The sequence below is a fragment of the Phalangium opilio genome, unplaced genomic scaffold (assembly GCF_054372755.1).
Source record: "Phalangium opilio isolate 3A_F unplaced genomic scaffold, DU_Popi_V2 ptg000009l_1, whole genome shotgun sequence".
NCBI classification, from domain to species: Eukaryota; Metazoa; Arthropoda; class Arachnida; order Opiliones; family Phalangiidae; genus Phalangium; species Phalangium opilio.
Window position 1 is genome coordinate 4,949,020 of NW_028324146.1, and position 23,789 is coordinate 4,972,808.

Sequence of the window (23,789 nt, forward strand, 5' to 3'; positions counted from 1 at the left end):
TGAACGTTGCGTTTTTAGTGGTGTGCTAAATCCACTTTTTGGTAGTTAGGCCGCCACGGGATGTTTTTAAAAAAAAGCTTGAAAATTTGTGAAAAGATGGTCTTTGTTTGTAGAAACTTTTTAAGATATGAATTCCTTGAGTGAAATTAATTACAAGTAATTAAACATCCCTCGAAAGATAATCGAGCACTATGTGAAATACCGCCTTGTAGGACTGTTCACGAGCTCGAGCCAGCTCGGGCTCGTGACGAGCGAGCCGAGTTCGAGCCGAGCCGAGCCGCCACTTTTGCGGCTCGATTAATTAACGAGCGAGCTTTTTTATGGTCGAGCCGAGCCGAGCCGATAGGCATCGAGCCGAGCCAACTCGCGAGCCGGCTCGCGAGCTTAGTCACTGATATAGTGCTTTCCTTTTAGTCTTTATTCTCTCCACCAATAGCGTTCCGATGTATTTTTACATGAAATAAAGCGTGGGAAAAATCTCTCGTCTCTAACCTTGAGCATATTTTAAACAGCGGGTTTTACTGAACCACTACATTCCTAAACATGGGATGGCATTTATAGTCATTCTCAAGTTTGACGTTGGTAGTAGCAATTTTTTTTAAACATGTATATGTTAATCGAGCCAGCTCGGCTCGGCTCGATCATTTTCGAGCCGAGCCGAGCTAGAGCCGAGCCAAGACCCAGCTCGGCTCGAGTCGAGCCGAGCCGCCGTTTTTTTGACTCGAGCCGAGCCGAGCTTTTAAAAAGCTCGCTCAGCTCGGCTCGTGAACAGTCCTACCGCCTTGTCTACCACTTTCTTAGAGTAAAGAATGATTAGCTTCCACTTAAAAATGTTTTCAAGTCAAACAAGCGTATGTGTACTTAAATCATTTTTCCTATGTTATTCCAAAAGAAGATCGCTATGTATAAAATTAATTTTCAGAATATGAAAACTACCGTTAGCAGCTTTATTTTCGTAAAATACTCAAATTTTTATCGAAGTTTATATTCAATATAAAATCAGGGATAGATTTAATTTTAGAAGTAGGAATGGAGAACGGTTAGTATTTACTTCAGTCCGACTCATAGCCCAGTAAAGAGCCCCTCCCTCCAACACGTAACGAAAAATTTAAATTTTCTATTTGGCTCACTTAAACTACGTTTTGATGACGGCGAAAAATACGTAATTCCATTTTAGCTTTGTTGCTATGACCCGCCTCTTCTTTCATACCCCTCCGTCCCGTGGAAGGGGGTCCGGGACTATGACGCGCGCCCACATTACTCTGTTCTCCATTCCTACTTCGAAAATTAAATCTATCCCTGTTATTAATCAATTTATCATTGAAATTATAAAATTACCCAAGAAAGTGCCATCGGAAAAGAAAGGGAAATGGGCCTCAGGGCATTGACATACAGTTTTTTATTTCGAAGAGTACAAACATGTATATTTCGAAGCGTTCAAATTAAAAAAATCATAATATGATGAAGCAAAACAGAATTTTATGTCGCTGGGGTCGCGAAAGCAATTAACCAGTTACGCGTGTGATATTTACTTTCTCTTGCAAACCAGAACCAAAGTTTAATAATAATAATAATAATATCAAATTCATTAAAAATTATTGAAATGTATCTTCATTTGCGCCGTAATGTTTCGAATATGTTTTCAAAGTAATGTTACGACTTATATTTTGGTTTTCTGGAATTTCGCTTTCTGTTTGTGATTTTTCGGATCTTGTTTTAGAATCAGATGGAAGGAATATGACGAAGATTAATGCTGTTGAAAATTGGAAACAAAGGTGGATGAGTAGATGAACGAATTGAAGCGCGCAACGTCTCGGTGGACTTTTCAACTAACCTATAATTGAGAAGACTAACTGGACAAAGAACATCCAATCCCAGCCTAAGACATTTTGCAAAGGGTCGCTTATTGCGCTTGAGAGAAGACTCCCAGCAAGCTAAATAGTAAGTAATGCTACCTATAATTAACATTCTCAAAATATAATTTTTACCTCTCCGAGTGACGATGACGTCACGAAGAGGTATTATACTGGACGTGTCTGTCTCTCTCTGTGTGTGTGTGTCTGTCAGCACGTTCGCAGATGGCAAATCTGAGCAAAAATATATGCAATATCCGGACCGCGTTGGCAATTCACAGAAAACTATATTGCCTTCTATTCCATTATCATAGTTAGGGTTAAGAGAAACGTTTTGCCTCCCAATGGCTGGGCTTCCACCAAAGGTTCACGCAATTGCGGATTTTCATATCCGTTATTGTGAATCAATAGCCTTACAAAAACTTTGAAAAAGGTGTTTGCTAGAAGTTAAACGTTATCAATAGCTATGTTTAAAATGATTTTAGGAATAGCGTTTTTAAAACTACATGACTAGAATTAAGGTAAATTACTGACGATTAAAATAACTAATATCAGGAACTCCTGCTAATATCAATTATATTTATTTATTTATTTAAGAAAATCCTCTCAATTGGATTGGATAGATAGCCCTCGTCACGACACGGAGAGGTTGTTTTGGTTTCCCAGCTTGTTATATATTTTTTCAGTTTGTTCGCGGAAATTTCGTTTAGTAAAAATACGTTTCGTTAAATGTTTTACCAAGAAGTTATATCTAGTATCTCAGAGAGAAGGTATAAATTCGCCAGATTTCCAGCTTTATCTCCAGTCCAAACGTAGGTCCGGAGTCAATCCCCGTCTCTAAATTACAACCAGCATCTCATTGGTTCTTGAAAACTCACGTCAGCGCGACGACGCGAGTGACGAAAATTACAGTCAGTCAGACTGAGGAGAGGCGAAATAGCCCGGCGCCTCCTTTTACGTATTTGAAAGGGGGACTGGGACTATGGCGCGCGAATACAAAGGCATCTTATACCTTCTCTCTGAGATACTGATATAACTTCTTGGTTTTACAGAGGTAAATTTTGGGAGAAACATTTTCTACTTTTCTGACAAGTTTCACGGTACTGAACACAAATACTGACTTTAAATGTTCCAGTGAAAATAAAATGTTTTCATCACCTGAGAAGTAAATAGAAGACCCGAGACTGTTCCCGAATGAGCTTGACCAAAGATTTGAACAACACAAATTGGAACGATTGTAAATGTGCCACTGGCTGCGCAAAAGGATATTAAACCACAGATTGAATATGTCACGAGGAACGGTAATGGCGGAAGGTAAGCGCAGAATGTTAGCAACTGAATGAATGGTCCCAAAGTCAAACAAATCACAACAAGAGCTACCTGTAAGTGAATAATAGAACGTCATGCTCAAATCGAAAAAAAACTACACTTTTTATGAATAAATTATTTGACGTTAATATCTAACCACATTACCCTAATCTTACTTTATAATCTCAAAAATCTCACCCTTCGATCTTTCCCTCATTCCTTAACTGTGCAATGGACTCACTTTCGTTCAATCAGTTTTAATGATGGTTACGTGATAAAATATCTCATTTACAGGGTGTTTCTGACAGACCTTTCGTTTCGTTATGTTATTGAAAATATAAAAGTTCAAGTCATTTTAACATAACACTATTATAAACTACCGAATGGGAAGACACTTATACAGACACCGATAAGACGCTATTAACTCCCGACTACGCCCTAGATTTGGCACGTAATAACGTAGTTATTAGTGACGTAGTTGTTAGTCAGTTCAGTCTAAAACTAAGATGGCTAAAAACTAGCAATATAAAGACATGACATAACGCCTTTCAGAAGCACCCTGTGTTTATAATAGTAAAAATATTCTTTGCATTATTAAGAAGAGATATTCACACGAAGCCGGCGGCTTATAATCATCCCTTTACAATGCATAGAGGGGTGGTGGCTAGCCCACATGCCACAGCTATCCGACAGCGCCGATGCCAAGGAGTGCTATGGAGGAGTGGTGTGGGTCCGATATAGTACTCCTTGCCTATACTAACTGTTACCGTTAGCGTCAGCAAGTTTTGATGGAAAGGAGAAACCGGGTAACACAGCGGAGGAAAACTCCTTTAACAAGTGGGAGAGAACTTGCTTTGCAAACTCTACGCGGAAGGGTTTGTTCCCGGGCATTTCAGCCAATGCCACCGGCCATTATCGACCCCGAGATCCTCTTACTAAGAGGTTAAAGCGACAACCGCAACGCCACCCTTCCCAGGGCAAAAGACGTGCTCTAGCAACTTCGAACATTTTGGGAAAAAGGGCCTTATAAATTGGCAATCCTTCAATATCCGTGTTTAGTTTAACGATAATTGTTTACAGAAGGCAAAATCGAGGCAAAGTTAGGTTTAAATCAAATCACTGTCGTTCCATTACCTTGTATGACACTTTATCAGCAATTACGCCCGTAATAATTTTTCCCAACATCATTCCAATTTGGAAAAAAGACAAAAGATACGTCATCTTATGATCATCATTGACAACGTGTAGACCAAACGACTTGCAAATATAAAATATTACATATAAAAATTGTAAATAGCTCAGTTTATAAAACAGTGGAAATATCTGATTAATATTAACAGGTTGAAAACAATTACATTATACTGTAATTTTTCGCATATTTCCAATGCCTCCTGTAATTCTTCGCATATTTCCAATGCCTCCTGTAATTCGAGCGTGTTCCAATATTTTCCTATTAGTTGAGATTACTGGTATTTTGAGTTTAAAGAGAATAATTGAGACTCTCCTTGAGCATGCAGTACAGGACTACAGGTTTTATTAACACTCAAGGGGGGAGAAGTTAGTTCGTCTGAGAGAATCTGACAAACAAATATCTCAGTCGTACCTAAGCGACTCAGTTCATCCCTCGGACTCGTATGGGAAACTGTGCCTATCACGCTTTGGAAAAAGCTTACTTTCAAATAGGCCATAATATACATAGTTGGCAGTGTCAGGATCAAACTTATAATCCATAGTAGATAAAGCTCTGTACGCCTAAAGTACGAAGATATTGACACTTCCTTAACATCAATTGTTGTGTCCGAGTTGACCTATAAAAATTAGCAAAATTGGAGTCTTGAATAATAATAATAATATGCATTTTTATTGCATCTGTTTGGGCAAATAAACATGCATAGTGATTTTTATTACCTCTGAAGAATTGTTATCAAATAATAGCAACGTTCCGCATAGATTTAAAACTAGAAAAATAAGCGGAATCTCCCATAGCATATGAGGAACACGATCCAACAGTGTTTCGTCCGTAAAATACCTAAGATGTTCCTTTGTCATATTATAATTTCATTAAAAGAAAATTGTAGGATATAATTTCTTTTCAATTCGAAAGAATACGTAATTAGTGAATTTTTCAAATGGGAATCATGTATAGATATACAATATTAAAGAAGATATGAGGAGTGAAGTTTTCTTATAATGTCCTATGTGTCAGGTCTCTTTAGACGATGACGGAAGAGGGCTATGTTATCCCAATTTAGAATATTCAATATTTTAAATGCTACTTGGAATAACGCTAAAGGAAATTCTGGAATGGGGATTTTCTTTCATTCTTTTACATTTTGAAGATTTTACCTATAACTTGAAGAAGTGTTGTTTAGTTCTAAATTTTCTGGGTTGAGCAAGGCCGTTTGTGTTTGTAGCCATATTATGCCTCCGAGACCAAACCCAGTGCCGATTAACCCGTAAGCCATACCATAATTGTTGGGAAACCACTGCAAAACAGTTGATCATGCTAGTTTTGTCAACCTCTGCCTTACCAGTTCGAAGCGATTCAAACAGCCTTTGTTTACACTTGATACGCTTTCGATAGGGTTGTCTGGCATAGTATTTGAATATATACTGTCAGCACACATTGATATTATACAGTTAGATGACAGAGTAGAGCGTCATTACAGTGTTCAACAACTGATATTACATCAGAAAGTGCCCTACAAATACCAAAGTCGCGAATTCATGTTGGTTCGCGAAGCAAGTTCTCGAGAAACTGTGTTTGTAACACAATGCTGATTTTGGTGGTGTTGTGAATCGCTTCGAATCAGTTTCTTTTGTATGAACATTTCATTTAATTTTTCCAAATTTAATTCATTAGCTAGGGCTGTGAACAATGATTACTTTGGAACAGGCGACAATTACTGAAACGTAGAGAAATCCTCCTCCAATCCAGGCGCAAAACGAGTAAGTCATCAACCATATAATGTAACTTTTTTGGATGGTATAATACGAAAGACATTGGAAACCACTGCAAATTCAACATGACAATTTAACAGATTATTAACGACGATTATTTAATTTACCTGTAAATTAGAGTCCCAGAAAAAGCCACCGCCCTTAGGCTAAATTTTTCAATTAAATATCCCCCGGCCAACGTAAATAAGTTCGAAGAAGCCTCGGAAATAGTTAACAGCCAAATCATGTTATTTAATCCTATTTCCGGATTGACGTAATGTCGAAGATAAGACGCCAAATACGGTATTAGATTTCCCATGGCGTACAAGTTTCCCGTTGTCAAACTGAAAAGGAATGCCGCGATACCCGACAAGATCGCCTTCTTATTCATTTCACTCTGCAATTGGAAAAATTGGAAATGTACATGCAATAGAAGCATACTGACAGATCACGCTACTTGAGTAATTGTACAATAATTCCGTGAGACGTTCTTTTGCTAGATACACAGAATGTAAACTTTCAATATTTCGACAGTGCTATTGTTATGACGGGGAAATGTGTAGAGGATTTCAAGAGTAATTGTATGTTGTCACAATGTCTCAAATCGTTGCCTATACGAAGGGTTCAATTCACTTCTTTTCTATTAAATTTCGCTTGAGAAAGGTTTGAATTAGCTCTTTAAACAAGCGGTCCCTGCTACTTTTCAAGTCAAAAGTTATATAGTTAATCATAAAATTTGTAACGTATTTCAAGAGAAAGACGTTCACTCGAGTTATCTTCGATGTGTTTCGTGTATATTGCAATCTATAAACATAGCTGGCGTCGAAGCAAGATAATAAATAGGATAATCAAAAGGTTTCCGGCGTAGTGACTCGAGGCAGAGGCTGGAGATTCTGTCATCAGTCAGTTGAGTTCATTTAACAACCAAAGGGATTCGGAATTGTCCATCAATACATTATGATGCTACTGGGGCAGCCATTTTAATATATAGCGCCTAAAAGCCAAGGCCTGCCCAAAGATTTTATCGAACCCGTATACTAGTTAATGAAATCAGATGAAACGTCGGGAATTATTTCGCAATTAAAAAGTTTTCACGTTTCGACCAAGATGGCCGCAAAGTGAAAAAAAAAAAAAAAAAAAGATTCCTAAGTAACGTCCCTGCTAAATTTCAGATTTCTTGGAAAAGCGTAGGATTTTAACTGGGCGTTGATTATCAGTCAGTCAGGACTTTTTCTTATACATGAAAATTTACAAGGCTTACTTTGATTTTTATTCTTTTGTTGTTTTAATCGAATCAAATTTGTCGTCAACGGTTGTAAATGTAAGAACTTTCTTTGGTTTACAATATTTTCATTTTATTGAATAACTGACATATTTATCTTGCAGTAATAAATATTTGAACAATGTATAAATGTGCCCTATAATTTCCTTTCAATTAGCATAGTTAGAATTAACATAACATATAAAGTTGGGAAATACTGTATTAATTCTAGTGCTTAAATAATAATACTAATAATAATAATAATCTAGGCTTTGTCTATGAAGGGATTTCCACACTAAGCCTGGAAATAGGTTTACGGCGATAATAAAACGGTTCCAAAGTGTCTCGTGTAAACGCGGCTTAACTAAACACAAATTAACTCGAAATTTTTGCCCTCTTTATTTATAAAAGAGAAAAATAGTAATACGTGGCTAAAACAGGGATAGATTTAATTTTAGAAGTAGGAATCGAGAACAGAGTAACGTTGGCGCGCGTCAAAGTCCGGGACCCCCTTCCACGCGACGGAGGGGTATGAAAGAAGAGGCGGGTCATAGCGACAGAGGTGAAATGGAATTATGTATTTTTCGCCGTCCCCGTCAGCAACGTCATCAAAACGTAGTTTAAGTGAGACAATAAGATAAATACTAACCGTTCTCCATTCCCTCTTCTAAAATTAAATCTATCCCTGGCTAAAACCATGGATTTTATAAATAAACACATACGCTATATCTCGAGATTTTTTCAGATCGACGTTTAATTTTCGAGTCGAAAAAAATCGTTACATAGACGAAATTGGCATTAATATATTACCCGAAAAAGTGTGTGGACCAAAATTAACTACTAGACTACTAACTTCTTGTTTAACACAACCTATAAAATCATATTTCCACCAAACAATCAGGTCGCGTAGGAAAAAGCCAAATATAGTTTTCTGAAATCCAAAAGAGGTTTAAACCCGAAGGAAATTTCGATTTTTCATATATTTAAATTAGGGATGAACTGGTACCGATACCATATCGGTATCGGCACCGATTCTCGTGGTTTCCCGATAGTATCGGATCGGTTGGTTTAATACTATACCAAACCGATACTCGTTTAAAATACTTAATATGGCGCTACATGACATTTTTAGGTCTTTCAGTAACGTATTGATGGTGATAATATCTCATTTCCATGAATGCCAATCGTGATGATTTCTTATTTATATAAAAAGTACCTGAATATTGTTTATCTAATAACTAATAAGACAAAGTAGCTTTAAAACTGTTGATAAAATTGAAAATAAATATTTTATATCACCATATTTTGAAATGACAAAATTTCGCAAATATTTTTCAAGTTTTCAAATTAATTTAACTTTTTGCTTTCAATAATTCAATGATAAATGACTGCAATTACTAGAAGTATAAGGATGAAAGGGCCTCTCAGCATATACTAGTTAAAAAGACATTTGGAAGTACCTCTAAACATTGTACTTAGTAGTATAATTCATGAAATTACTCTTTAAATATTTCCCAGTATTTTCAATACATATGCAAATCGTACTGTACTACTAAAAATATCGGTATCGGTTGAAGTATCTGGTTTTGGATCATAGTGAGTAAATATCGGTATCGGTTCATGTTTGCACCTGTATCAATCGGTGTCGGGTTAAGCCTGGTATCGGCCATCTCTAATTTAAATAGAGTCAGTTGAAATTTGACAACACTGTTTAATTTATTTTCAATTCGTAAAATAATTTCTATATAAGAGGTTTCTACAGAATTATTAAATTTACACTTACTTGAAAAGAAATATTCAAACGGTTGTACAACCCACCGACCGTCTATCAGTATAATTGCTTAAGCACGAGGTATAATTGTAAAATAAAAATAAATAAAAAACAGGACGTAATGGTATCAATAAGTTTCTATTCTAGCATACTGTTTCATAAGCCGCAACGGGCTTTTCAATACGTTTACAATGACGGTTTTAGCTTCAAGGTCTAGTGATGCTGGTACCACGCGAAGCGCGAAAAATACATCGCGAAATAAATAGAGCACCCTAGTTTTTCAGTTGATTGAGCTAGATTTTATGTAAATCTCTTGTTCTCTCTACTACGGTTAAAATAAATTGGAAAGCTATAATACGAAAGGTATTGGAGAGCAATTGCCCTTATATACAACGAAAAATTTCAAATTTAGAAGCCACAGCGTAACTGTCGGTTCTTTATTGGAATTTATCAGTTGTATCTTGGAATTGATATTTTTAGTGCTTAATTGTTAATAATTTTAGTGACTTTTGCACATCATTACAATTTTCATTATTAAATTTAAATATTGCATAAACCATACTTACCCTCTCAATTAACCCTTGAATAAAAACTGTAAATATCTAATTCCATTAATTCTTTAACTTTAAAATTCCCACTAATTTAACCATAGTTATGGGGGTACACATGGACAAAGCAATACTGATTCGTCCATGGGGTACAGAGGCAAAGTTTAAGATATGAGGGTTTCCACTCCATTACTCTCTTCTTCAAGCCCAAACCCCGCTTTTGGTTACTTCCTACGCTAATTTAATGGACTTCGGAAACAACTAATAACAAAGTGGTTAATTAATATTGAACTAACCGCAATTTAATGTAAGTCAATGAAAGAAATTAATTTTATCATATCTTAAAACTGTAACTAGAAACAGACTTTATTTAAAAAAATTCCTAACCTATTTTAACCATTCCTTTTTTCTTTCTCATAGTTACATCGGAAGTGTTTGTTATATTCCTATACTTTGAAAGGTTTTAAGACCCTATCATAACAAGTCATAATTGCTTCTCGTGCCCCGGACCAAGCGTGTGGTCCTTGTAACCTGTACTGGTACGGCGCAAGCGGTCCAAAGTAGCATTTGTACCACAGAGCCGGGTCATTCCATATCATGGATAACAAGTTAGGCTTGGCACCAATCATGGAGGATAGGGCATCCATGTAAGGTATGTAATCCACGTACCAAATCTGTCGGTCTCCTTTAGCAAATCTTTGATGGATAGCATCTTGTACGGCTCGGTTGTCATTTTTCATCTCTTCGGGTGAAGGTAGTTTAGTTCGTCCAGCGGTGACGGCAGCGAACCACCGCCCTTGCATTTCCATAACGGGAAAAAGCGGTCCCAATGAAAGAATGTAGCCAATGAAACCTAAAGTACCATCTCCGTGGTCAGGTGGGAATACGAATTTATATAGATCGCAACCCTTAGTTGTCCAAAATTCGTCCAAGGCAATGTCCAAGAATGGTAACGTGGGGATAAATCCAGTAGCCAAGATAATACAGTCCAGCTCGGTTTTCTATAGGTTTGGAACAATAGTAACCTGTCAAGCTATGTCACATTGAGAATTTTTGACTAAATATATCGTTAACAAAGGCAAATAGGAAAGTGAAATCAAAAAACCTTATGCTTCAAAAGCGAAACTATTTTGATAAGAGAGGGGAGAAAAATTCTACGTCATAAAGTAGAACACTGCCTGGCCGACCAAAGAATATTTAGAAAAAGCGAGATTTTTTAACGTATAGATCACATGGGACACACTTTAGTGCATCGAAACCTCAGACCACCTACCCATGGACAGGCATGAGGATAGGGAGCTAGGTTAGCAAAGGGTAACGCCTGACTAAAGCGCCGTGGTGGCGGCTACTGGAAATTGATCTCCACAAACAGACTCACTTGAAAAATATTAATATTTTTAATACTTGCTCCCTCGAGAACAGTGACCTAATTGGCGTCAATAGATGCCAAAAATATTATAAATGTGACAAAGTGAGTAAACCTTTATCATTCGATTATTTTTACTTCATCTAAAGATTTATAAACGTTATATTTATATTAGTTTAGTAAATATAACTCTGCATTACTGTATAAGACGAATGTAATATTAAGCCTTGGCCAAAAAACTAATTTTGTCTCTTTAAATGATCACGTGTCACTTGTGGAGATATATTGCGGGCCGCCAACACACGAGGGCGCGTGCTACGCGTTTCAATTTGAAAACCGCGGTTTAACACGGGGATGCTTGTCCATGGTCTGAGTCCAAACGACTCACATTCTGTTATTTCTGTTTGCCCTTGACGTTACTTACCGTTTCGTCTCCTTGAAAGATGATTCCATCTTCGACAACTTGCACTATTCCTTTCTTAATTTTAACATCTCCGATAAGTACTTTAGTCGGTAGATCATCGTTGAGCGTTGGTGTACTGTCAAACGGGCCATGTTCCGGCTTTACGCCGTAAACGCTATGATCAAAGTAGCTGTTGATATCTTTAAGCAGCATATAGTCCATAACAAACTTGGGCAAATAATTAAAGGTTTGCAGCATTTGGCGGGAATAGATTTTCAAGTCGTTCGGTAGTCCCCTTGCTCCTGAACGTTTTAAAAACCAAGAGCCTTTTCTTGTACTTAGATATATCTTTGTATTATAAATAAGAATGTGTCATTAGCTCCGACATTTCATGGGTGACATAAAGAACCCACATAAGACCAGAGAACGTATGAAAAGTAGTTTTATGAAACTCCCGTTCTTAGCGAGTAGCCCCTCAACGCGCTACCTTTAACGGCATCAAAATGATTACCAGTAACCCCCAAGTAACCCTTAAACACAATCTCTTTTAAAATTGTCAATAAGTTTTTAGCGATGATTACCCATAACCCTGAGGCAACCCTCCCAATCCCCCCAAAGATTCTCTATCTCTTTTAAAAGTATCAATGAAGATCAACAAAATGAACGAAAATTATAAATAGTGAATAAAACCTAGACGCGCTACCTTTAATAGTGCCAAAATGATTCAAATGGAGCGACTATACCGCCTAAGACTATTTTTGAACGAGCTCGGGTCTTATATGGGTTTTTGACGACATCTATAACATATCGACTATATTTACCTCAGACGCCACACCACAAACATCAACGGCAATATCAGAACCGGAATTGCCAATTCCAATGACGCCTACTCTTTTCCCCTTGAACCTGTCGCCAGTTCGGTACGAAGCCGAGTGGACCACTTCCCCTTTGAACTTATCAAGACCATTAATACATGGTTTTAGCGGGGTATTCAAATGACCGGCGCAAATAGCCACGGCGTCGAATTCCCCCTTGCTAATAGCCAAAGTGTCCAAGTTCTGGACTTCCACGGTCCATTTTCTAGAATTAGAGTCTTTACTTTCCCTGACTTTCAAGACTTTATGGTGCAGTTTAATATGTTTCATTAAACCAAAGTGATTGGCGTAGGATTCCATGTAAACTTTGACAAACTTATGAGGCATGAAATTTGGGAAATGAGATGGCGCCGGAAAATCGCTGAAAGATGATATTTCTTTGCTGGAATTCATATGAGTGCAGTTGGCCACGATGCTGCGTTCATCCTCTGGGGTAATGTCTTCCCGGAAACGCCATAGTCCACCCACACCATCCGATAGTTCGTACCCAGTAACATCCATACCTTCTTCTAGACACGCTTTTATTGTAGAAAGCCCAGCGGCACCCGCTCCAATTACAGCAACCCTTTTCTTCATTTCCATGTAGTTTTCTTTCCTATTTGTTATATCAGGAATCCATTATGTAATACAAATCATTGGGCCTAATATCTTCCATGTTAATTTCTATGTAGGTGTTCCAACTGTGATTTAATTGATTGGTCGTCCGTTTATATTCAATAAAATCGCGAGCTCATATGACTGTGACGTATAGCAACGCGAGGTCATGGGCCTGTGCAGTGTTTAATGAGCAGTGAGTTACTTAATTCGTGAGGCAAAATTTATCATACACAATGAGACACGGGTAAAAACTAGGAGGGCGAGTATGTAGTAAATAAGTGAAATGTAATTATGGAAATAATCAGACTTAAGCTAAGCTCAATCACTGAGAAATTAATACGAATGAAGAAAATTTAATGACGAGAAAGCCAATATTAAACTCACCGCCTTTAGGGCATTATAAGAAAAAATCACTACCCTATAAACATCTTCTTGTATTTGTAATTTTTAATTTTAGTACAATAGCGAATCTGTTTGTTCAATTTTAAATTTGCTAACAAAACTGATAACAGACCAACAAAAAATTCTTACCTTTGGAATGAAATACACGAAGAGATAAGACGCTTACAGATGGGAATCTTGCTATCTGCGTGTTAACAGCAGAAAGGTGAACAAATATTTATTGAATAAACTGGCTCTGAAGATTGCGACAAACAGTATGAAGAAAATTTCACTCGTGGTCCATCATGCACTTAATTCCGTTTTACGTACAAGCTCGTTAACCTTCAAAAATTAAATAATTGAAACCGTGTCCTTCAATCCTACACGAAAAACTATTATCTAACACTTGAGTATAGAAATAATTTTCTATTACATATAACCTTGATGTCAATGAAAATCAGAAGTTCTATGAACCAAGAAACGGAATTGACTAATTTTGTGAAGGTTATTTAAGGGGTACGCCATAATGGTTTGAACGAATAGACTATTCCATTAATGCCATAAAAGAAGCAAACGCCACAGGACCTGGGTCGCCATCCGCTCTTAGACAACACGTACTATGATTTCTTACTACGTAATGGCATGCATAATGTTGCATAGCTATGGGCTATGAAAAAAAAATACGAAAACAGTTTTTATATTTTGGAGGACGAACCACATTAATTTATTATTCCATCATTTTAAATTTCTTGGTTACCGTATCGCCATCGTAAAATACGCAATTATTTAGTTTTAGCAAAAGTAATATAAGAAACCTCCCTTCGGGAGGAAAGTATACAAAGGCGAATTTTTCCCGATACATCCTCGTATCGCGAATGTCCCCGCGCACTTATACGGCCGTAAACAAAGTTTCAAAAATAGGGCCGCGCCGCGTAGAGCGTAGGAATACATTCTCTGATCTCGCGATTGCGTCGGCTGCTTAAGTTAAGTCAATTTCACAGACTCATTGTAATTTTAAACTTTTCCAGTGAAATAATTCATGCAGCATTTTTAGATTTTGATGATAATCAATCATTAATAAACAGGCAGTGTCTCGATTATAGGATTTTCATAGGTCTTTGCATAAAATTTGAATTAAACCCTTACCTTGCCAAGGTATATGACTAACACTATACATAGATAGATTTTAAAATGGTGTTATTATCTATCTCGAAATTTTGTCTTGTATTCATAATTTTCAACTTCTTGGCTTCACAACAAACTAGATTTTCGTTTCGAAATAACTGTATGTGAATATTTATTAGAAAAATCAGGAATCTTCTATTTCTTTACGACAGACGGCTAAGCAGACTACACTAGTTTGAAGCGCTTTTTCCTCTTTCCCTTTCCAACGACCATATCAAAGGACTAAGATCTACGTACCTTGTCCGTGAGCAATAGTGTCTGAACATGGTATTTGGCGGTTCGAGGATGTCTCGCGTGTTTTAACGTTATGCCTATGGCGTCTTGTATACTTCCCTCCCGTAGGGAGGTTTCTTATATTACTTACCTCCCGTAGGGAGGTTTCTTATATTACTTCTGGTTTTAGAAATGAACGTTTTATAATATTCAAAACGCTTTAATTTCTAACATGTTTTTCTCTCACCAAGTACACGACTATTAAGGATTGAAAACAAAGCCGCGAAAAAGAGAAAGATATGGGGTGAAATTAACAGGCTGAAGTAACAGTTTTAAAGGAATTATTATACAACATCAATAAATTCAATTATTCTTTTTTCCATCAAAATTTCATTTAGCAAAAATATGCAAAACCTATCGAGAGCATCAATAATTATAAATTAACCAAAAAAAAATTCACTTTTATCAGTGTGTAATCGTCTATTACCTACACATTCCTCATCATGAACAAATATAAAATCTTCTTAAGAATTTCTGAATTCGGGAAGTGTTTGTTATATTCCTAAGCTCTGAAAGGTTGTAACACCCTATCATAACAAGTCATAATTGCTTCTCTCGCTCCGGACCAAGCGTGTGGTCCTTCTAATCTGTATTGGTACGTCGCAAGCGGTCCAAAGTAGCATTTGTACCACAGAGCCGGGTCATTCCACAACATGGATAACAAGTTGGGTTTTGCGCCAATCATGGAGGCTAGGTCATCCATGTAAGGTACATAATCCACGTACCAAATCTGTCGTTCTCCTTTGGTAAACCTTTGATGGGTGGCCTCTTGTACGGCTCGGTTGTCCTTTTTCATGTCATCGGGTGAAGGTAGTTTTGTTCGACCAGCGGTGACGGCAGCGAACCACCGTCCTTGCATTTCCACAACAGGAAAAAGGGGTCCAAATGGAATTATGTAGCCAATGAAACCTAAAGTACCATCTCCGTGGTCAGGTGGGAATACGAATTTATATAGATTGCAACTCTCAGTTGTCCAAAATTCCTCCAGAGCAATGTCCAAGAATGGTAACTTGGGGATAAATCCAGTAGCCAAGACAATACTGTCTAGCTCGGTTTTCTATATAAGTTTGAAACAGTACCTTGTCAAGATATGTCACACTGCGAATTTTAACCAACTATATCGTTAACAAAGACAATTAGGAAAAAAATAAAAAGTGAAGCAGTATGGAGTACCTCTAAACCAAGAGAAAAGTATATTTTCTGCTCTTATATTAGGGAAAATTAGCACAGAAAGGCTAGCACGAGTAGTACGCGGGTGATCCTAATTACGTTATCAGCTTGGTACTACGTAATCTATGATGACAAAGATACAAAAGTAGTCAAACCCTCATGTGCTTCAAAGCGATACTAGTTTGGTGAGAGAGGGAAGAACAAGACGACCCAAGTGCTCGTAATAGTAGAAACATCGTATGTGTGAATAGCCCCTCTTTACACTACCCTAATGAGTGGATAACACTTCTATACCTTACCCTAATGAGTACAATGCCTAAATGATTTACTGTGCATAAAATCAGAGTGAATAGCCCCTCGATGCCCTACCCTAAACAGTGATAAAATTACTTATGCTGTAATTTTAATATTTTACCTTTAGCAATGCTAAAATGATCAAACGCATAACGCTCGTTTAACTTTACAACATAAACTTATGCATACTTATCGCATCTTATTAATTTGATAGTTTTAGTGATTACCCCCCGATGAGTTTAGAACATAGACTTATGCCGACGCATACATATCGCATCTTATAAACTTATAACATGAACTTTTGCCCAGAAGTGTTTGAAAGAGAAAGAATTCGGTAAAACACCCAACTTGAGTTCTTTCTTTGTGTAAACCCCGAACTTTTTCTTGTATAGAAAGTTCGGATTCTTAGAAAAGTCATGGTTTAAAGTATGAGAAATTTTAAAGAGAGAATGAAATTTCTCGTTTTAGGTAAGGCAATTAGATAAATTTGTGTGTTCATAAAAGACTACAGATATTACTGTTTGTTCATTAATATTTTCACAGTGCATCCGCATTGCACTGTTAGAGATGGATCATAAGCCTTTCCCCTTTAAAATCACCAATTAATGAAAAATATCACCTTAACACAATTTATCCCTTTTCACTCTAAGTGAGTTCATTAAATTACGCGTTGTACATTCACATTGCACTGTTACAGACAAATCATAATCCCCACTCTTCGAAAATCAAAAACCCCTCTTTTCACTCTTCGAAAATCAAAAACCCCTCATTTCACTCTCCCTTTAAAAAGACGAACGATACTTCTTCTTCTTCAGACCAAGCCAAACTAATACCCCCATCGTTAGATGTACATCATACGATGTGGCTAAAAATAACGTCAATAAGTAGAAAGCTGCCTGGCCGACCAAAGAAGATTGAGAAACAGCGACACTTGGCAACACATACACTGGACACGCAAACGACTCACATTCTGTTATTTCTGTTTGCCCTTGACGTTACTTACCGTTTTGTCTCCTTGAAAGATGATTCCATCTTCGACAACTTGCCCTACGCCTTTCTTAATTTTGACATCTCCGATAAGTACTTTAGTCGGTAGATCATCGTTAAGCGTTGGTATACTGTCATACGGGCCGTGGTTTGGCTTCACGCAGTAAACGCTATGATCAAAGTAGCTGTTGACATCTTTAAGCAGCATATAGTCCATAACAAACTTGGGCAAATAATTAAAAGTTTGCAACATTTGGCGGGAAATAATTTTCAAGTCATTCGGTAATCCCCTTCCTCCCGAACGTTTGAAAAACCAAGCACCTTTTCTTGAACTTAGATATACCTGTGTATTATAAATACATATCACGAGTTACATAAAGAACCAACTTAAGACCGTTGAAAGGTATTGTTGTGCTTCCATAAATTCAAACTTTTTGTTTCGGGTCGATACCAAAGTAAGATTTTGATACTAGTATATTAAGGCCATTCTGAATTTCACAGCACTGTTCAAAGGTAGGCGCGCGTGAGGAACATGGACATTACGTGAAAGAAATCTTGACATTAGGTGTAGTGATGTGCGGTGTAACAATAATTTATTGACCTCCCTAAAAATGAATGTAAATATTAAGCGACTATCGCTTTAGACGTTTTTTAATACGTTAGCATGTAACTAACCCTTTACGAAGGGCCCCTTTTTTAATACTGGTTCCTGGTCGCGTTTTTTTTTACCTGGTCTCGCGTAAAAACACTTTCGTGACGTCAAAACGCGGGCACCGAAAAAACTCACAATGGGTCTCTCTCTCTCTACCTCGCCCTGTTACTGCCACGCAAGCCGATGACCACAGGACCCGAACACGAAGGACGGTAGCCGAAAGGCCCCGGGGTGACCCAAGACGATCCAGCCGCCCAAAAAAGGATGGTTGCGCCAAAACTTAAACGCTGTTAGTGCGCGGTTTAAAAACCTCGTGTTGAACCAATGGTCCGGTAGGCTTAGCAACTTTACGCGCGGGAGAACTATGTCGAAACGACGGGCAACTCTTCAAGAAAACCATGGTATCGTACTTTCAAATTAATTAACTTAAGAGCTCTTCGCGTTATGACCAGAACCAAAACCAAACGTTTATAGTAATTTTTAACTGTTATAATGAAATCAATGCTGACACTGTTTATAAATATTAATTCCCGTAGAAAAACGACCAAGGTATTATTATTAATAAGCTTATAGCCATGCCTAGTGTCGCAGCTGGTACTCCATAAGAGATTTTCTGAAACTCGATAAAGTTTCGAGTATTAAACCTAGGCTCGATAAATACTCGAATAGGCTTTCGGAAGGCCTATCGAAATGAGACGTAGTAGGCATTGGTTGGTAGACGAAAGGCTGTGCTGATAATGGCAGTGTAATGTAAATAGAGTAGCAGCCCCTACACACTGAGAAATTAATGTCAAAGAAACAATAGTTTTCACCATGTTTTTGATTGTTTAATGCTGTTATCCAGAAAAACCTCTAACAAGCCTTAATATATACAGGTAGTCGCTGTTTTTTGAAATTACATTACCTTAATTTTAAATATACAGCAAAACATTGTTTTTTTACGTTAACGGCTGTGGAAAAAACAGCTAATTTTTATTTCTCAAACGGAAGTGCAAGATATGTTATTATTAATAGAACTTTGCTGTTTTCCGGGAAAAACGTATTCTGCCGTGAAGAATACAGTAGTGTATAATTAAAAACACAGATAGTTACACTATTAAGTATAAATTTAACGTATATTTTACTGTATAATCCAGCGTAAATTAAAGTTTTGCATACTATAATTTGAACATTAAGTACTTTGCTTCAAACCTTGGAGCACTTTATTTTAAACCTTGAAGCGCTTTAATTTAAACCTTGAAACAATATAACCTAATCTTACCTAACCATGCTAAGCCTTTTGGAAAAGGTCCGCGTTTATTATGAAAGGACCGATATGAAAATAAAAATATTTTGGTAAGTCAGTGAATTGCTAATTTTAAAACCAATTTTTTAACTTTGCAATTTCTCTTCTTCATTATAATTTCAACCTACTTATTTCTAAAATTGACCGAAAATGTACAAAACGTGTTAGGCGACATTCTTAAAAGCGTTAGGCGACATTCTTAAAAGCGTTATGCGACACTCTTGGAGTGGCGTCGCTAGGCCTTTTATGGGGCTATAGCGCCCCCAAATTTCAAAGTTAGCCCCTTCAAAAAAATCCATACACTAACTTCTAAATCGTCGACTTTAGTTACAGTTAGAGAAATTTCCGCTTCAAAAACCTCGTTAGTGTCAAACTGTTCCAAGTTCTCGCACTTCCATGGATTTTCTTTTTTTAAATATGGTAGAGTAGGTTAGGTCAAACGCGTTTCTGGTGCTCGAAAAACTCTTCGTGAAAAGAGATTATTAAATTTAACGAATACGTCTGTATCTACTGCCGGGATATTAGGGCATCCAAAACCAATTTAATACCCGATGCATTTATACTAATTTATAACTTTCTGCCCTTTTCAGAAGTTATTAAGTCGGTGAAAATGACCAACTTACCAAGCAGTTACAAGCTGAATTTTAAGTTGATCAAGTGGCCAACTTTTTGTGTAGTTTCACATTAATGCGAGAACTACCCTTGCTTGTTAGAACTGTTCTCTCAAGGTTGAACCTTGCTAAGCATATAGAGGCATTTGCTGACAAATCAACCACTCAGGAAGGTGTCATGCGACACTAAGAAAGCGTTATTTAAACTCGGAAAGGTGTTATGCTGCAGCTGCACCCTTTAAGGAATTGCACAACACTCATAAGGGAGTAAAAATTTACTTTTATTTCGATATAAGAGTTAAAAAGGTGTTAAACTGAACCTCTGTTGCACCATTTTATTCTTATCTTTGACACTAATTGCTCAGATAAGTGTTATTAAACCCTTTCTGGGGTGTAAATGAACACCTGTAATGGTGTCAAATTTGGACCCATATAAACTACTTTTAAAGGTGTTAAAGCACACCGCTTTTTCTAAGAGTGTATAACAGCAACCAGTATAAATCTGCCCTAATGGACAGTATGTTAAAAACAGCTAGTCGTCTTATATAAATGACAAGTTGCATCTTAACCAACAGAGCTTAATGTTTTTAATAAAGGTTTGAGTGCTTTTAGTTTAACAACAAAGAGCGTCTTTATCAAAATAAGCTCCGGGATTTAAAACTGTTCTAAGAGCTGTTATTTTTACAGCAACCCTATATTTTTAGTGTACTATAAGCGGTTTGAAACAGCATGATGTGTTTTTATTTTCACAGCAAACCATCTTTTAATCCACAGTGCTTAGTGAGTTTAAAACCACATATTTTGCTGTTAGTTTTACAGCAGCAAACATTTTATGAAACTGTAATTTATTGGTAGTAAAACAGCATATAGTGCTTGTTTTTCATTGACCCCTACAATATAATCAACGGTTAAGACTGTCTTTAAAACAACCTCTGAAGCGGCTATTTTAAAAGCTAAGAACGACCCTGAATACACGAACAATTAATACTTAAAACTGTTAGTTCCACTGTTTAGAAAAACAGTATTGTTGACGGTATTAAAAACAGGGAGGATGTGCAATTAAATTAGCATCATCTTGATGGCATACGCCATTGCCATTACCATAGTGTTTATTTTACAGCATTTTTATTCTGTGTGTATCTGTTTCAATAGAGCTATTTCAGTGGGGGAAAAATTTCGTCTGCCTTTGAGTGTATGGCGGCCATTTTATGAGGGTTTTCTCTATGGGCAAATAGCATTGGTGACGTAGCCATTACCCCCTCTGAAATAGCTCTATAGTGGGAAGTAAAAGTAGTGAAAAATAGAGTTATTTTTCGTTCTACGTTCAGCTTAGTAATTTTAGTTTGGGACACGTCGCTCGAAGTTTTAAAAGGCCAGCAGTGACTAAGGTGAGGAATTAGTTCAACTAGATTCTGGAAGTAGTTGATGTGCAAAATGTTACTTGCCAATATGGCTGTGATGTGAGGTAACCGGGAATAGAACAGAAAAGAAGTTCAGACGGAACCACATTAGCCTACCCTCTAAGACTATTTTTAAACGAGGTCGGGTCTTTTATGGATTTTGATCACATCTATAACGGATCGACTATATTTACCTCAGACGCCACACCACAAAGATCAACGGCAATATCGGCACCGGAATTTCCAATTCCTATGATCCCCACTCGTTTCCTCTTGAACCTTTCGCAAGTTCGGTACGAAGCAGAGTGGACCACTTCCCCTTGGAACTTATCCAGACCATTAATACATGGTCGTAGCGGGGTATTCAAATGACCGACGCAAATAGCCACGGCGTCGAATTCCCCCTTGCTAATAGTTAAAGTGTCCAAGTCCTGGACTTCCACGGTCCATCTTCTAGAATTAGGGTCTTTACTTTCCCTGACTTTCAAGACTTTATGACGCAATTTAATATGTTTCATTAAACCAAAGTGATTGGCGTAGGATTCCACATAATCTTTGACAAATTTATGAGGCAAAAAATTTGGGAAATGAGATGGCGCTGGAAAATCGCTGTAAGATGATACTTCTTTGCTGGAATTCATATGAGTGCAGTTGGCCACGATGCTGCGTTCATCCTCTGGGGTAACGTCTTCACGGTAACGCCATAGTCCACCCACACCATCCGATAATTCGTATCCAGTAACATCCAGACCTTCTTCCAGACATGCTTTAATGGTAGCAAGACCAGCCGCACCCGCTCCAATGACAGCAACCCTTTTATTCATTTTCATGTAGTTTTCTTTCCTATTTGTTATATCAGGAATCCATTAGCAAATACAAATCGATGTGCCCCCACATCTTCCATGTTAATTTCTACGCGGGTTTTGTGGGGTCATAATACTGAGGTCTTTCTAAATGTGATTTTATTGTTTGGTTGTCCGCTTATATTCTTAGCGCATGGGCAGTAAGGTCGCTAGCCCATATGACTGTGACGTAGCATTGCGAGGTTAGGAGCCTGCGCAATGTTCAACGAGCAGCGAGATAAATTATTCGTGAGGCAAAATTTATCATACATAACTATTAGCCTAACTCCTCCCTCAAAGCGTTGAGCAGAATTGCGACAGAATTCCTTTTGACTTATCAATTCCTAGTTATACTTGAGTTCTTGTCGATACAAAACTAACCAACTGGATATAAGCACTATTATGTATTGTGAAATTTATGAAAAAAGTTTAATGGAGACAATTTATGAAAAAAGTTTAATGGAGACAATTTATGAAAAAAGTTTAATGGAGACAATTTATGAATAAAAGCTAACATTAAACAAAATTTTATAGAAAACTACACCATTTACTATAGAATATACTTCAAATTTAAAAGAGTATTCCATAAAAACTATAGAATATATACTAAATTTCTATAGAGTACTCCATAACTTTCCTTAGATTATACACCAAATTTCTACAGCGTATTCCAATATTTTCTATAGAATATACACTAAATTTGTACAGAATAATTTTCTGTACTATCTCTGCAAAGCTTGGCCCAAAACCTTTTCTGTAGCAATTTAACCTTTGGCTTTTTTTGCATAATTCTATGCTTTTTCTTAAGAAGCTGTTTCCTGTTTTATCTATAGAATAATTTTGTACGGGCAGTAGTGAATATTATCACCAACCCAAAAAATTCTTCTTGCATTTGATTTTGATCCCTCGGTAATTTTTATTTTCAGTACAATAGTGAATCAGTTTGTTTATTTTAAATTGGCTAACAAAATCAACCCAAATATTCTTACCTCTGGAATTAAATGCGTGAAGAGATATAAAAATAAGTGACGACGTTCCCGGATGGAATCTTGCTATACTCGCGTGTTAACAGAGGAAAAAGGAGAAATACTTATTAAATAAACTCTCACTGGCGATGGCGAGAAACAGTATGAAGAAAATTTATCTCGAGGGTCCGTCATACAATTAATACCGTTTTACGTAAAAGCTTGTTAACCTTCAAAAATTGCAATCCCTTAATAAACAGTGAACCTTGTCATAAAGCCGTTATCGAGACCTTGTCTTTCAATCCTACGCGAATAACTATTATCTAACAAGTGATTACAGAAAAATGACAGAATAGTTAAAAAACTATCTAGAAGTTTTCAATTATATATAACCAGGGATAGATTTAATTTTAGAAGTAGGAATTGAGAACAGAGTAATCTGGGCGCGCGTCAATGGCAATCGGTACAGTGGGATATAAGCTCTTTATAGTTTTGATAAAAAGGATAGATTCAAGAAATCAGAACTCTGGAAATTTAAGTGCCTAGGTGCGTGAAAGAATAATTTTGCTTCTGATCAACGGCAAACCAAGTACTTGAGTCTAGATTTACCTTTCAAATTAGTATTATCGCAATCCATGCTCCAGTACAGTCATGGACTAAAATTGAATCTATACCTGATACAGTAGTAGTGGTAATATGTGAACGTTATTCTCAAAGATTGAAATAAATGAAAACACTTTAGTGGAGGTTTTCTAAGTTTATTGTACGAATTCTATAGAAAAACTATAAATGAGACATGCATAAATTGATATAGATTTAAAA

General features: G+C 36.9%; 4 protein-coding genes across 5 annotated transcripts; all 4 read right to left on the reverse strand.

Annotated features, from left to right (window-relative positions):
• Window positions 1-1,376: 1,376 nt before the first annotated feature.
• Window positions 1,377-4,576, reverse strand: LOC149713495 (uncharacterized). The gene is made up of 5 exons (XM_089848622.1): window positions 4,517-4,576; window positions 4,296-4,418; window positions 3,012-3,233; window positions 1,835-1,934; window positions 1,377-1,753 (listed from the first exon to the last, which is right to left on the reverse strand). The coding sequence occupies exons 2-5, from the start codon at window positions 4,380-4,382 to the stop codon at window positions 1,596-1,598; spliced, it is 567 nt and encodes a 188-aa protein (XP_089704748.1). The 5' UTR covers window positions 4,383-4,418; window positions 4,517-4,576; the 3' UTR covers window positions 1,377-1,595.
• On the reverse strand, window positions 4,313-7,406 carry LOC149713496 (uncharacterized). 2 transcript variants are annotated; one of them, XM_089848597.1, is made up of 6 exons: window positions 6,559-7,406; window positions 6,230-6,498; window positions 6,048-6,174; window positions 5,508-5,647; window positions 5,070-5,190; window positions 4,313-4,969 (listed from the first exon to the last, which is right to left on the reverse strand). In XM_089848597.1, exons 2-6 carry the CDS (start codon window positions 6,490-6,492, stop codon window positions 4,625-4,627), a joined length of 996 nt encoding a protein of 331 aa, XP_089704723.1. In that variant the 5' UTR covers window positions 6,493-6,498; window positions 6,559-7,406; the 3' UTR covers window positions 4,313-4,624. The 2 variants fall into 2 exon arrangements, with proteins under 2 accessions (XP_089704723.1, XP_089704717.1); XM_089848591.1 differs by having other exon boundaries at window positions 6,230-7,406.
• A 2,714-nt stretch (window positions 7,407-10,120) lies between these two features.
• Window positions 10,121-12,948, reverse strand: LOC149713497 (flavin-containing monooxygenase 5-like). Its single transcript, XM_089843865.1, has 3 exons — window positions 12,272-12,948; window positions 11,472-11,798; window positions 10,121-10,682 (listed from the first exon to the last, which is right to left on the reverse strand). Exons 1-3 carry the CDS (start codon window positions 12,905-12,907, stop codon window positions 10,128-10,130), a joined length of 1,518 nt encoding a protein of 505 aa, XP_089699991.1. The 5' UTR covers window positions 12,908-12,948; the 3' UTR covers window positions 10,121-10,127.
• A 2,140-nt stretch (window positions 12,949-15,088) lies between these two features.
• LOC149713498 (flavin-containing monooxygenase 5-like) lies at window positions 15,089-23,604 on the reverse strand. Its single transcript, XM_089849546.1, has 6 exons — window positions 23,577-23,604; window positions 23,233-23,290; window positions 21,336-22,003; window positions 20,655-20,725; window positions 17,229-17,435; window positions 15,089-15,818 (listed from the first exon to the last, which is right to left on the reverse strand). Exons 1-6 carry the CDS (start codon window positions 23,602-23,604, stop codon window positions 15,264-15,266), a joined length of 1,587 nt encoding a protein of 528 aa, XP_089705672.1. The 3' UTR covers window positions 15,089-15,263.
• Between the last annotated feature and the right edge of the window lie 185 nt (window positions 23,605-23,789).

What these genes read in the sequence shown, in the direction of transcription:
- LOC149713495 (XM_089848622.1), bottom strand. Translation starts at nt 4,382, where the DNA reads ATGACGTATCTTTTGTCTTTTTTCCAAATTGGAATGATGTTGGGAAAA. An exon ending in GTCTTCTATTTACTTCTCAG is followed by an intron (nt 1,935 to 3,011) that starts GTGATGAAAACA and finishes CTTACTATTTAG; the next exon opens with CTTGCTGGGAGTCTTCTCTC. An exon ending in GTTAGTCTTCTCAATTATAG is followed by an intron (nt 1,754 to 1,834) that starts GTTAGTTGAAAA and finishes AATTTTCAACAG; the next exon opens with CATTAATCTTCGTCATATTC.
- LOC149713496 (XM_089848591.1), bottom strand. Translation starts at nt 6,540, where the DNA reads ATGCTTCTATTGCATGTACATTTCCAATTTTTCCAATTGCAGAGTGAA. An exon ending in TCTGGGACTCTAATTTACAG is followed by an intron (nt 6,175 to 6,229) that starts GTAAATTAAATA and finishes TTGAATTTGCAG; the next exon opens with TGGTTTCCAATGTCTTTCGT. An exon ending in AACACTTCTTCAAGTTATAG is followed by an intron (nt 5,191 to 5,507) that starts GTAAAATCTTCA and finishes GGAACATCTTAG; the next exon opens with GTATTTTACGGACGAAACAC.
- LOC149713497 (XM_089843865.1), bottom strand. Translation starts at nt 12,907, where the DNA reads ATGGAAATGAAGAAAAGGGTTGCTGTAATTGGAGCGGGTGCCGCTGGG. An exon ending in TTTGTGGTGTGGCGTCTGAG is followed by an intron (nt 11,799 to 12,271) that starts GTAAATATAGTC and finishes TATAATACAAAG; the next exon opens with ATATATCTAAGTACAAGAAA. An exon ending in TCTTTCAAGGAGACGAAACG is followed by an intron (nt 10,683 to 11,471) that starts GTAAGTAACGTC and finishes CCAAACCTATAG; the next exon opens with AAAACCGAGCTGGACTGTAT.
- LOC149713498 (XM_089849546.1), bottom strand. Translation starts at nt 23,604, where the DNA reads ATGGATTGCGATAATACTAATTTGAAAG. An exon ending in GGTAAATATAGTCGATCCGT is followed by an intron (nt 20,726 to 21,335) that starts TATAGATGTGAT and finishes TCGTGTATTCAG; the next exon opens with GGTCGTTCTTAGCTTTTAAA. An exon ending in TCTTAACCGTTGATTATATT is followed by an intron (nt 17,436 to 20,654) that starts GTAGGGGTCAAT and finishes TATTTGCCCAAG; the next exon opens with TTTGTTATGGACTATATGCT.